Source organism: Girardinichthys multiradiatus, chromosome 9 (genome assembly GCF_021462225.1).
Source record: "Girardinichthys multiradiatus isolate DD_20200921_A chromosome 9, DD_fGirMul_XY1, whole genome shotgun sequence".
NCBI classification, from domain to species: domain Eukaryota; kingdom Metazoa; phylum Chordata; class Actinopteri; order Cyprinodontiformes; family Goodeidae; genus Girardinichthys; species Girardinichthys multiradiatus.
This window is the reverse complement of record NC_061802.1, coordinates 14,365,376-14,379,148: the sequence shown is the minus strand read 5'-3', so window position 1 is coordinate 14,379,148 and position 13,773 is coordinate 14,365,376. Positions and strand designations below refer to the sequence as shown.

General features: G+C 36.4%; 1 protein-coding gene across 1 annotated transcript in view; it reads right to left on the bottom strand.

Annotated features, from left to right (window-relative positions):
• Positions 1–378: 378 nt before the first annotated feature.
• The window catches only part of brinp3a.2 (bone morphogenetic protein/retinoic acid inducible neural-specific 3a, tandem duplicate 2), an 88,373-nt gene continuing 74,978 nt past the window's right edge, over positions 379–13,773 (bottom strand). The window contains exons 8-9 of the mRNA XM_047375878.1: positions 5,173–5,515; positions 379–1,654 (exon numbers count right to left, since the gene is read on the bottom strand). Of these exons, the coding sequence (XP_047231834.1) occupies positions 884–1,654; positions 5,173–5,515 (1,114 nt within the window). The 3' untranslated portion in view covers positions 379–883. The remainder of the gene's footprint in view (positions 1,655–5,172; positions 5,516–13,773) is intronic.

Here is a 13,773-nt window from a genome sequence, read left to right as displayed (position 1 = left end):
CAAACAGTGGTGGAATAGAGGATTTGCATCCTTAATGTGCAGATGACAAAGCTACAGTTACTATACAATGCCCTTATGTTGATGTGGACCAGAATTTGAGGAATGTTTTCAACAGCGTGTTAATTCTATGTCATGCTGAATTAAATCAGATCCAAACCATTACTAGCAACCTGTACCTGATAAAGAAGGCTAGTAAATTAATTTATTAAGTGTGTTATTGGTTTTTGCCGTGGATGTATTTATTTGTAACTTTACCTTAGAAAAGCCAATGTGAATCTCTTGAGAGGCAGACCACATGAAATTATTATCTTTTGTGGCTTTCAAACCATTTCTGTTCACTCTAGAGGGATTAAAAAGAAAACTTTTCGATGGGTCAAATCTGTTATAACATGATGTCTTTAATATCAATTTATCTACAAAATCTTGTTTTACACCACTGCAATCTTTAAGTCATGGAAAGTGCACAGTCACTAAAGCAAAGAAACATATAAAAAATACAAACAAACAGAGTACCTTTCATAAAATGTCTATTCACTTAGCATTGGTACTTACAGTATAAATGAGCAGAATCATATTGAAACAGGATGGTTTAACTTTATGCAGTGGCTTCTGAATTTCTATGGCAGAAATGTTATTTTGAGAAACAGTTCTGCATTTCCTCAGAGATCCAGCCCATTTTTTCATATCGCACTGAAACGGGCATCGAAAAATTTTAAACAGTCAGATGAGTACATTCTTCAGCTGTCCATAGCTGGCTGCCTCATGATTAACCACAGAGTTTAGTAATCCATAGAGACAAAGCACATGTGTAAGCATCTGCATCAAGGATCCAAAACGTTTTCCTTGTTTGCAATTTACATTGTGTTCTCCCTTCAACCAGCTGTTAACTGCACAGCTTAGTGGTCTCATAATCCACTGAATTAGGTAAACGTGCAGTGAAGGCCTGCAAGGAGGCAAAAATGCGAACCACCTCACTGGGAGTTAGTTTGAGCCTGTGGCGGAGGAGACAGGCGAACAGGTCCATCTTCTGTTGGCCTGGAGGGGAAAGCCTATTCACACGATCTCGTATTTCCAAGAGCTGAAGGATGGCCGTGTCCTGGGAGCCCTGGGTATAAGGGTAGTCCAGTTGCAGGATCAAGTCACGGATTGCTTCAGGGTCAAAGTGCATACTATAGCCAAAGACCTGGATGGTATTGATCTTCATGTAACCCAGGCTCTGAGCAGGATCCGTCATTTCGGCAGGTTCATAATAAACACTGTCATTTGCTCCATCCTGAGTCTTTATCCTGCTACGTAGGTAAATGTGGATAGTCTCAAAGAATGTCTTCCACTTGTTACCCAATGTCAAAGTCCAGTTATAACACTCAAAGGGCAAGTCCAACTTGGTGGCCTTCCAATCTGGAAAACCAATTTCATTGACAGGGATGTACCAGCTCTCTGAGTGGCTCCCACCAAAAGGGTTGATATAGAGAGTGAGAGCAGGCTCCAGTGTGCTGTTCTTTGTAAGGCAGACCTGAAGGGATATTCCAAGCAGCATATGAACCATGTTGGTCTTATATTTGTTGCTCTTTAGCGTCAACAGCATCCTCTTTCTCCATGATGGGTCGAACCAGCTGTTTAGTCGCATGTCATTACTGATGAATATGGCATGAACCTGTGTGACCGAAAAAAACCGGGAAACAAATTAGTTAAGTTTAAAAACTACATACCATATGTTGAACATGTGCAGTTTTTAGAATTAATCTTAGATTTTGTAAGATGTACATTTTAGATATTACTGTATGTCACACTGTGCAAGATCCATCAGTGTTACCTCTGTAACACTGAAATATGTAAATTAAATGGTAAATGGACTGAACTTAAATAGCGCTTTTCCAGTCATACAGACCGCTCAAAGCGCTTTACACTAGAGACACATTCACCCAATCGCACTCAATACACAGATCAGCAGGCAACTTGAGGTTAAGTGCCTTGCCCAGGGGCACATCGACAAATGGCAAGAGAAAGCTGGATTCGAACCCACAACCTTCTGATTGCAAGACAACTACTCTTGCTTCTGAGCCACAGGCATAAGCTTTATGGGATGCCACATGATTTGCAGTTATGATTTCAGGAATATCAGTCCGGTCATAAATGAACAACAAGCCCTGACATTATTTCTATTATTATTAGATTTGGTCTCTAAAAAGCAAGAGAAACTGATGAGGAAAAGCAAATAGTTATTGAAGCATCCAGGCTGGGAAAAAGAGGAGATTAATAAGATGTTGCTCCAGGCACACTGCACATTTTTCCAGCAAAAATCTGACACTTCTTGATATCTTTCACAGGTTATCTTTGTCAAACAAGCTCAAGACCCAACATTTTCTAAAGATACGGGAAATGTAAGCAATCTAAAACAAAGGTAAGTAATTGTTTTCTTCACTACATCTTATAGCTTTTATATAATTGCTTTCTATCAATCGTAACAAGTAACATGTTGTATTTTTTTAGCTTTTTTCCTGACTTCTTTAGCATGTTGCTTTTTTTAGTCATATTTAAAAACATAAATTTTTAACAGCTTCCCACCATGCATTTTACTTTAGTTTGTAGATTACCTTGGTCATGGATACCTCTGGATTTTCAGTTTCACCTATCCTGTTGTAGATTTGTTATATTTATTTAGATATTTTCCACCTAGATAACTCATTTTCAGCTTAGTGTTATTTGTAAAATTGATGACTAAACATTTCACTTGGAATTTTTGTTTTACACATAGAGAAGTTATTTATTAATTTAATTAGTACAATATCTTTATTTTATGAAGTGGCAAAAAAACCCAAATCTTCATGCTTTCTACTACAATGCATCCCTCTAAAAACTGTATTATTTACTGTTTTCAGATTCAGTTTTTATTTTTGTAAAGTTACATATTTTTGTTTAATTGTTTTGCATTTTACAATAAAATTCAATCACATTTATTTCAGAAAAGGAAAAAACAAAACAAAAAAATAAAAATAAAAAGATTATTTTTCCAATATGTTGTGTTTGGTTTGGTTTGCAAACCTAAGCAGTGCTTTCATGTTCCTTTTAGGAAGAAAATGCTTTTTCTCTGGTAATCCTTCTAAACAAGCCATATTTGTTCAGTTCATTCCTAGGGATTCGAAGTGATTCTCAGACCAGATGTGTTACAATGCATGTTTTGACTGCGACACAGAGACCTACTTTACCTGGAAATTATTTTTCCGGATTTTTTATTTACTTTGGAAATGTTTTGTGAGCATATCCACTGCAGAGGCTACAAAACAGAGCCACATGGTAGGTGAATAACTCCTTCCATTGCAGCAGTGTCAACTGAGGTCTTGCCCAGCGATTGAGTGTGTAAATGAGACTACAGCTGCTAAAATAAAAGCCTTGATTTGCAACATAAAATGTAACCGATGGTTTCTTTACAGTCACTACGAATTATGCATGAAGGTATGGGTAAAAATTATAAAGAGATTTTCACTAACATATAGTGGTGTTCTATCGTTTTTGGGGTGAGATCAGGGGAATGAAGAAGAGAAACAGCTGGAATTAAAACCTGGTGTTTTACCAATAAACTTATGATCACTGTACAGCATTTATACTGTGAAACTGAAATACAAATTTTAGAGTCAGATGAAGTTTGTAACATTCACAGATATGTAATGAATAGAGCTTGAGAGACATATCCCTGCGCCATGATAAAACCTATTAGGAATCCTAATAGGTTTTATTGTGGGCTGTAGGTTGTGGCGGTTTTGTAGGTGACTGTGGATCAGTGATTAGAATACTTGTCTTGCAATCCTAAAGTTGCAGGTTTGACTCCAGCTTCCTCCTGCCACATGTGGATGTGCCTCTTGGCAAGGCATTTAATCACATGTTGCAAATCAATTAGTATGTGAATGTGGCTCTAGAGTAAAGCACTTTGAGTGGTTGGTATAAATAGAAAGGTGCAATATAAATTCAGTCTGTTTACCATTTTATGAGTTCCTCCCGGTTTTATACTGTAAAATAACTCTTTGAATTAATGATTTGCTTCTTGTTTCCCCAAAGATTGTTGTGAACATCACTGGGACCAAAATTACGAGGTAAAAGTACATCCCAGCCGATTCACACTTGGGTTATGGACTCCAATAACTGATCCAGTGCCTGTTGAAGTCACAGCCTAAAGATGCCAACAGAATCAGAGCGTAACCGGCACTGGGAACAAGATCAGTTTTGTGCCAAGAATGCGGACCCAACTCCTGCTTTACTTATACAAGGACAATGTACCCCTTGAAGTTGTTTTTAATTTCAACGTGATGAAGATTAACATTCGACATACCAACTGGCCACAAGAGTGTGGAGTTTAGCTCTTACCTTTTTTCTGCATTGTCAGACCCATCGATACCTGGCATTATTGGTTGCGGTCTTGATTTTCATCCACTTGTAAAAAGTCTTAATGAAGAATTGATATCTGCTAAAGTCTTTCTTATTAACACAGTTAAGTGCTACAAACCAGCAAACTGCTAAAATGAATCAATGTATTGACACTGAGACCTTTGCTAAAGATCTGTTAATCAAATTAAATTGATAACAAGAGCTTTTCACTACCTTGGGTCCTTTTCAAACAGTAAGCATGTCTTTTTATGGAGTTTAGGCCTCATAGTTTATACTGAAAACTAAACTAAAAAGTATATTTGACTTATGACTGATTTTCATTTTATAAATTATGACATATAAGAAAATGTCATGCATTTTTGTTTACCTGATGTTTTACTTTGTTGTTTAGAGGATAACCTGGTATTTTAAAAAAATATAACTTTTCATACATGCTGGTGTTTTTAATCTGCTGTGGCATCCACATAGAAGATCTACACAGACTGTCCCATACATTAAATGCAACCATATTTATGCACTCAGTAACTGCCAAGGTTAAGCAAATAAATAAGGAACATTAATATTATGTTGTAACTAAGACTGACCAAAACAACAAATGGTATCCACTAAAACATATTGCGACAAATTGTAAAACAGAAATGTGGGGAACTGTAAAGTTTTTAACTTGCCTGAAGCTGAGAACTATACAATGCAATCCCAGGAGTATGTGTGTCTTTTTCCCAGGCACAGCTTTCAGACAGCTCTACTAACAGTGAGCCTGACATCTTTAAACAAAAGTGAACAAAGAGATACCTCAAGCCTGCGGTCTGCTCTCTGCAGTAGGTAGCCTAACTCCAAATCCTGGAGGTCTGTCTCAAAGCCCAGGTAGTTCTCTGTGGAGTCTGCCACCATAGGTCTGCAGGCCCCCTGCATCAAGGCAAATCCTGGGTTACAGCTCCCACATCGGGTGTGGTTGTCTGATGCACACGCTGCACAGGCCAAGCCTTCGCCAACAGTGCAGGGTGGGGGCAACTGACAGGGGCTATGTTCGAATTGGCAGCCGCAGCTGTGGAGCTCCTCTGAGAATGTTCCAATTTGATTGTTTTCTGAGCAATACAGGAGAGACTGAATATGTCCTAGCCAGTAGGAATGAGACCTGTAGAAACAACAAAAAGTGATATAAGGAGATCAGAATACACTTTCAACATAAGCTAGTTAATTAAGGCGAAGCTTTATAAGACAATTGTCCAGGATTCCAGACACCTGGTTCATTATAGGCATGTTGAATGTTATTGATTACATCTGTAAATTTCATGCATGTGCACAACACTGGAGGGGATAAAGACGATTCCTTTAGTTGCCATCCATAGTCGCACTGCTGCAGTAGAACAGTTACGTTAACAAAATGAACCCTGGTATTATTAATTTAGATCATTTATAAATAATAAATTCAAGGCATATATTTTGGTGTTTTGAATATTGATATAAATTATGCATGTAATATTGAATATTGAATCAACACAAATGTGTGTGTAAAATGAAAATTACACTACGGTGTATTTTTGTAGCTACATACGTAGATGGAGTATTACTTTCTGTATCATGCAACTTACTGTCTATTTATTTATAAATGTAGGCTTGCAGTCACATTGCTGCAATGCTGTTCAAGATTGAGGCAGCTGTGAAGCTTGGACTCAACCATCAATCCAACACACGCACAGCATGTGTTTGGCACTGCTACTACAAAGAAAAGGTAAGAAAGGTTATCTGTGTTTGTGTGTCATAATCTTAGTGATACTAGCATGATTCAAAGTTATTTTTTTTAATTTAATGGCGCAAAATAGTAATAGCAGTGTAAATACGTGAACATTTTATGTCAGTTTCACAGGTTACACCTAAACATGTTGCAGACATGGATTTCAGCAAACCAAAACATGGTTGGGTGATGAAGGCAAGACCGAAGAGAATTAGACCTGTGTCTAAGCAGGACAGAGAAAAAGAGCTAGCTGCAACTCCATAAATAGAAACAAATCTGTCCTGAGAGAGGCATCCTGGCCAAGGAGGATTCTGACACAGACACAGCTTCAATTACAAAAAGAAATAGGTTGTTGCATTCTGAAATATCCCATTTTATCTAAATAGGATGTTATAGGGAGTACAAGATGTCCAAAATACCTGTGTGGTCTTTTTTTTATTTTGATAATTTGATCACGAAGTAATGATCATACTATGCTTTTGAAAGCATTGAAGTCTTGCTTATTTTAAATGAAGCATTTTTGTGCAAGTAATTTTAAGGATGAGGTAAATGAAAAAGGCTGTGAGCACTCAGGGAGAGCTGATGACCCAGTGGTCTGGATATCCTAAAAGATATCAGTGTGAATGTAGGACAGGCAGCCAGCTTAGAAGCTGCAGCATAATGATAGACAGAGTGAGATTTGTGGAAGTGACATCTGATTGGGCGAATAACATCAATAGTGGCCTATGATTTTAAAACCATCAGGGAAAAAACAAGCCCAGTAAATTGTTTGAAGAACTCTTGAACAAGAACTTTTAACAAATGTTAACAGTTTCTTATAATGTCCTTCTTCCTGAAATCAGTGCAAAGAACAATTGACAGACCAACAAACTATTGTATTGTTTATTGTGCAAATGACCACAGGTATAAAAGAAAATACAGAAAACCTGATGATGCGCAACCAGATTTAATACATAAAAGGCACTTATGTAAAACAAAACAATGCATTCTGATAGTCATTCACATTGTGACATATTTATAGCAAGTTCATGAAAGTATAGAGATATTGTATATGTGTATTTTACAGTTTGTGAATTGGTTCAGTCTACCCATTAGATTTGTAAGAGTTGCACACACTTAGACAATGTCATCTGCATGTTTTACAAGAGATATTGGTGTTGTATGTTGTAGTATTTGTTAGTTTTTCATGCACCCAATGGCCCATTTAACATGAATTCACAACCAGGCAAGCTTTTTTGCAGTCTCAACTTCTTTTTTGTGAGAGCTCCTTTTTACCCCTGGTAAAGGTGGGACTGCTAAGAGACCCCATAAACAGCTAGTTCTAAAGATATTATAAACCTCTGTCTGCTAAAACTAAATCTCCATATTCAACTTTGTTCAGAAAGCCAGACTGTATTGTTAACTCCTTATCTGATATTCTGCCTCCCCATGCTAGTGACACAAAGCTTATTGTACCATATGGTGTTATGCCAACTAAAAACTCCATTGTGTTGTGGCTTTTGTAGTTTGAATATGCAGTTTAACGAGTGTCTATATTTTGTTGGTTACTGAATAAATATTTCTGTTCAATCAAAAATAACTATATTTTTTGCATTGGTGTAAAAAACAGGTAGGTAAGTTTTTAAGTACCTTTGCTTTCCTGGACCACTTGATCAAAAACTGAAGGTTTTCAGAAATGATAGGCAGACACCTTGGAAATATTTTGGAGACCTGGGTAAGACACATTTTACATCTAATGGCTAGGTCAGCATTTGTCAAACAAAGCCTTAATTTCATCAACACCAAATGAAGTTGATTGCCAGGGCATATTTTTCCCATAGGTTTGAGAAACACTGAAATAAGCGATAAAACCCATACAAAAACAGCAGAGAATTTTAAATCAGTAAGTGTCCTTATTTGCGCATTGTTCAAGTTTGTGTACGTATATTGTCCCTTTTGAATATTGTCCTTCAGTTCTGGTTTGCTTTCCTGGTTTTTGGAAAGCAGCTGCTGGTATTCAGCCTGAAGACCATTGTGTGCTTCCTGCAGTTCTGTGTAGAGGTCTCTTATAGTACTCAGTTGTGACTCTATGGGATCTGGATCTGGATCGGTTCTTAAAAACATAATATTAAAATAAAACATTGGTATGTTGTTTATAACACATATGTACAATACATGTACTTATATTGCGCTGATATTACTAGTTTTGGAATATAGAATTTTACCTTTTCAGATTTTACCTTTCACACAATATGGTGCATTTTGAAGATCCATAAATAACACACCAACTGTTAACCCTGATTTGGTACAAATCTACATTGATAAATACATGTATATATTATGCACTTTAATGGCCTTCTAAAAGCTGCCGTGTATCTGTTGAATATGGCTAATTTTCAGTGTTCCATGCTAACTATGCTAGAAGTTACTTTGCACAATAGCAGACTATTTTGAATAATTTAAATTTTCTCATTATACGATTTTATTTAAACTTGAACATACCTCCTGTGAAGTGAACTGAGCAGATTATATCATGAGATTTTGGCTCCCAGGGTATGGATTGATCGTCCAGTCGAACTCTCTTCATGGCTAAGCATTGCTTTCACCGTATTTCATCAGCTAGAAACCTATGAAATTTGACATTAGCGTCCTCCTATTTGTGCACCCTTCAGCGCTACATGTGCTAACCATACTGATTAAATTATATATCATGCATACATTTAATATTTAGAGCATTATGTTTACAACTTGACAGCTAAAAACAATGGTAGTCATAGGTTGAGATTGTGCAATTTTTTTGCCCTTCCGCAGGAAGCTGGCGGGGTGGGTTCTTGCATGCGTGACATCAGGTTTCGACGTGCGTATAAGGTTTAAAAACACAATGCAAAGATAATTTTACCAATCCTAGTTTTGGTCATTTGCACATCAAAAAAGATGTATAAGGCACTATAAATGAGTCTTACATTTAACACTTTTAAGTCATGATGTGTTGTTTACAAAGAAAAAGATACAGTCTGACTTTTAGTCCTCTTTCCGAGATTCTCACGAATATTTATGAATTTGCAGTCCTATAGTGCCTGATTATACATGGTAAGAATATAAGCATTTATATAGTATAGTATTAAAGAAAGGGACAGAAACACAAGAAAAGATAAAGTTGTCTTTGTTCAATTTGTGACTTAAATAATATAAGTTTGCTGCTGCTAGAAGGTTACTTAGTTTCATACATGCACAAAATTCCCTTATATGAATTCAAGTTGGATTTCCTTCTATTGCAATTTTTCCACCATGATCTCTATGCCTCTCTTCTTCTTTGCTTACAGAAGTGATGAAATGCTCAGCATCTAAAGCATTGTTTGGGAATTTGTATTCAGGGAAACTACAGTAAATTCAAAATGTTTGTTGGATTATATTTGGAGCATCTTTTCTGTTTAATGCAAAGTTAGCTCAATTAGATTTTAATAGTAAAATAAAATGTAACAAATGTCATGGTACATAAATCACAATCACATTTATTCCTTATCACAGAGAACCTGCAGTTAAGGTACCAGCTATAACAGAACAAAAATCGGACAATGGTTCTGTTAGATTCCTGTTGTGGTATTGTACTACCTTTATGCCCTGCATAACTTTAGTGGTGAGAAATAGTGTCCTCTATGGGCTGTTACTGAATTTAAAAAGAGCAGCATATAAAAAAGATAATTAATATAAAATATATTGTTTTAACTCTTCTCCAAAAGAACGATACAAATAATTTTTGAAGGAAACTAAAGTTTTAAAACTGAGATTTTCCTTAAATATTAGGGATACTTCAGATTTTTTTAAAGTGAAAACCTTTTAAGTTATTTTAAGTAATAGTTACCTTACCTGTAGTAGACAGATATTAGATTGCCATAGTGTATGTAAAATAAAAACCACCAAATACGTTTTGTTCTAAGAAATTATTTTTTGTTGATTTTTACAATCTAAAACAGTCTGAAAAGGCTTATCTGTGTTGTATGTATAATGCTACAATATTTAATATTTATCATATAGCTTCTCAAGAGACAGTATTTTAAGTTTGTCACTTTTCACTTGATTTCAATGTTAATTCACAAAACTCAATTTAGTGGAGGCTGCCGGCTATCCACCCGATCCACTTATTGTGAGTCCACCAGAAAACTTTCTGAATAGCTAGGAGACATGGTAGAGCACACAAACATAATATCTTTGCTTCTGTTGCGTATCACAAAATGCAAAAGTTTATTTTACTCTTTGCTAACAAAGATTGGACTAACAAGTCAACCAAAAGTAACTTTAACATAGAAACATTCATTGTTTAGTTGAGAAAGCAGCAATAAAACGTAATGGTCCCTTGTGAAAGAGTAAATGACTATTACAGCATTGTATCTTATGAATGAAAAATCTTAAAATTGCAAAAACTAGCTAGAAACACACAGAGATATGACATCTGTGTACTACAAGTAAGGCAACTATCACTGATTGTAACATCTCAGAACATCACTTCAAAATATCCAAACTATCCTTTTAAATCTTGGGATCAAATATCTGTGCAGTAACTAATATAAAGGTTTGATAATATTATGACTTTTATACAGAACAAAGGCTATTAGAGGCATCAAAACTTTACTACAGTTCACTGTCTCTGCCTTCTGCTACTGCGTGTTAAACTCTGCTCTCTTGGTGAGACATGTTTAATCTTAAGTACCTGCATTTTCTCTGTCCCCAGACTCTCCTGTTTCACCTCCTGTGTCACCTTGCATCTTGTTTTCCAGTTAGTTCTCTGTGCAATTATAATCATGCTTTTCTCTTTTTCAGTTGTCAACTTGTTAATTTTCTCTGACTGGATCTATGGCTGCTTTTACACCCATTTTGCTTGTGTCCTTGGTTTCAGTTTTTCTTGCCACTGCTTTAGATGATGAATATGATTCCATGAGCTCAGGAGTTTTTTTGGACCACTGATACATTTTGTCTTTTTATCAGACTGCCAGTTATGTCTTTTATTTTTTTTTTTGTGGGAGGTGTTAGTGCTGCTTTAAATGTTTGGCAATGAGAAAAATGGCAAAACAGCATTTCTCTCTTAAATGGAATTGTATGCGCCTTAAGCTTCATGGAAGACAAAGTAGACGATTTATAACATTTGGAAAAATTAAAATTATGACCCTATTACGAAGAGAATGTCTAAAACTACTTCCTGTTATAAAAGATGGGCTTGTTTTTCATTCCAGAAATGTCTTTTCTGTCTTTTCTAATCAGTTTTTTAGTCACCATGGGAATGAGACCCTGCTTTCATCTGTTCATCTGATTTCATCTGATTTTTGTTTTCTTTTTTTACTAGCCTTATTGATACTATGCCTGGATATTAAGACAATGGACTACTAAGTATCAAATCACAGGGGAATTAAACCAGAGTATGTAGATTACATAGTGATACCTTCCTCCCATCAAGCTAGACTGTTAAAGGTCATTATACTTTCTCATGTGAACCGTAGAATCAGTGTGGTCATTACAATTAAACAGCTTATTGACTTTCTATGGACAATGTTTTTATGCCACCAGTAAATAATGTGTCTGTCACAGAAACATTGCCATAGGTAATATTACCTATTACTTGTTTTCTCTATTAGTCGTCAAATTGTTATTTAACTACTACAAATTTCTGTCGGGGTCTGGGATTTTCTGTTTGTTTTTGCCTGCTATTTACACTACCTTACCACTAGATGCCGCCTGAGCTCCGGAGGTGAGAGTGAGACAGGTGTTCGCAATCTTCATCAAACCGGACGAGCCAGCACTTCTACGCCTGAGTGTTTGCCTAATGTGGTAACAAATACCGGCCATCCAGCTATAGGTTTTTCAATGCATCAGAAAACTATAGTAACCCTTGTCTTTCTGTGTTCCTCTCTAGGCTCCGCTGCAGATCTGTTCTGGTTCAACTGACTCCTCGTTTGAACAACTTCCCAAGCTTCAAGATTTCAAGGAAAGTTTTGGATTCCATTCCAGCTGGCTGCTACTAGCTCTCCTACCTCCTGGCTTCAAGCTGAAGCGAACCCTGTCCACCCTCCAACGTTTACTCACCTCCAAGCCTGGCATCTGGAGCTCACCACCTCAGTAAGTGAGCTGCCTTCAGAGAAACCTCACCGCTGCACACTGAGTGAAGGATCAAGAGGAAAATCAATTCAGGCACCTCTGTGGTCATCTTCTGTCGCAGCTCCAACCCCCTCCATGCAAGATCATCAACATCACTCAGTAAGCCTTAAGATACCTTCTTAAGAAAGCCTGTTTTTGCTCTCCATCAAGTCACTGGTTTGTCAGAATAAATTAAAATAAATACCATAATTTTAATATTTCACTGTACACTACTCATTGTTGGTATGTGAAATAAAATTCCAATAACATCAGTGAAGGGTGTGGTTGTAATGTCAGAAAATGTGAAATACTTCAATCCTTATGAACGCCTTTTACAAGGTACTGTATTTGAAATGAATCAACTGTCCACTCCATCCAAGATAAGCAAGCAAAAGCAAAGGAAAATATGTTATAACTATACATTCTAGTTTCCCCTTTAAGTGTTATTAAATGTGACTGAGACATCACTGTAGATGTAAAGACACAAATAATAGGACATTTATACCTTCAAAGGATTATTAAAAAGCTTTTAAATAGTTTTAATGCAAAGTCCTGGTGGCACTCAATAAGTATATTCCTGAAGATTACAGGATCACATCAGTAAAAGCCTTCAAATGGCCTGAAAATCATAGGATGAAAGTAGTTTCTGAGAAGATTATTTGAATGACAATCTGAATCATTAGTGCTAATGGTCAAATCTTGAGCAACATGATGTGCTTTCTTATACCACCAACAAAAGTCTTGCTTTGACTGTCTTATTTGCTTATATTTGCCAGCACAGTGGAGCGGTAATCCAGGGGAGGCAAAAATCGATTACATATCACTTGTTAATCACAAGTGTAGAAAACAGGATGTCAAAGGAAGCGCTTCCTCTTCTCTATCAGGTAAATGTGCAAATATTCATCTTATAATGGCTTTCCACAATGAATAAATATCCCACAATAAGAAAAAAAAGCTAAGAAAATAGTTTATATGCTTGAAATAACAGAGTTAAACATAGTTTAGAAACAGGCAATGAAACATCCTGCTGGCAATTTCAGCTACATGGATAAGTGATTAATATGAGTTTGCTATTGTGATTGAGAATCAGAACAGTTAAAAAGCATGAATGCTGAGAGAGAAAAGAGAGCGAAACTGGATGTCAAGAACCCTCTATAGATTAATCTGGCACTTGATCTATGTGCTGTTACCACCATTGCTGCTGCCATTACTGTGGTAGCTGAGCTGAACCGATGTAGCATGACTGACAGTGACAGCTAGATGCATCACCTTCTGCAAACACCCCTTCAGCACCCTCACATTGGCATGTCTACGTTTTACTGACAAGTGACTGTTTTCTGGCATAGAAATAATGACTGTCTTCACACAGAAGCAAACACTAAAGGAGGCTAACATTGTTATAACACATCAAATCACTACACAGGAGGTTGAAGTAGCCTAGACATATAAGTGTGCAACTTTAATTCTGTTTTCTGTTCAGTTTCTGGATACTTTAATGGCCCACTTAGATTTTTTTCAGGGAACCAAAACATGAGTCAAATAAGCCTTTACAA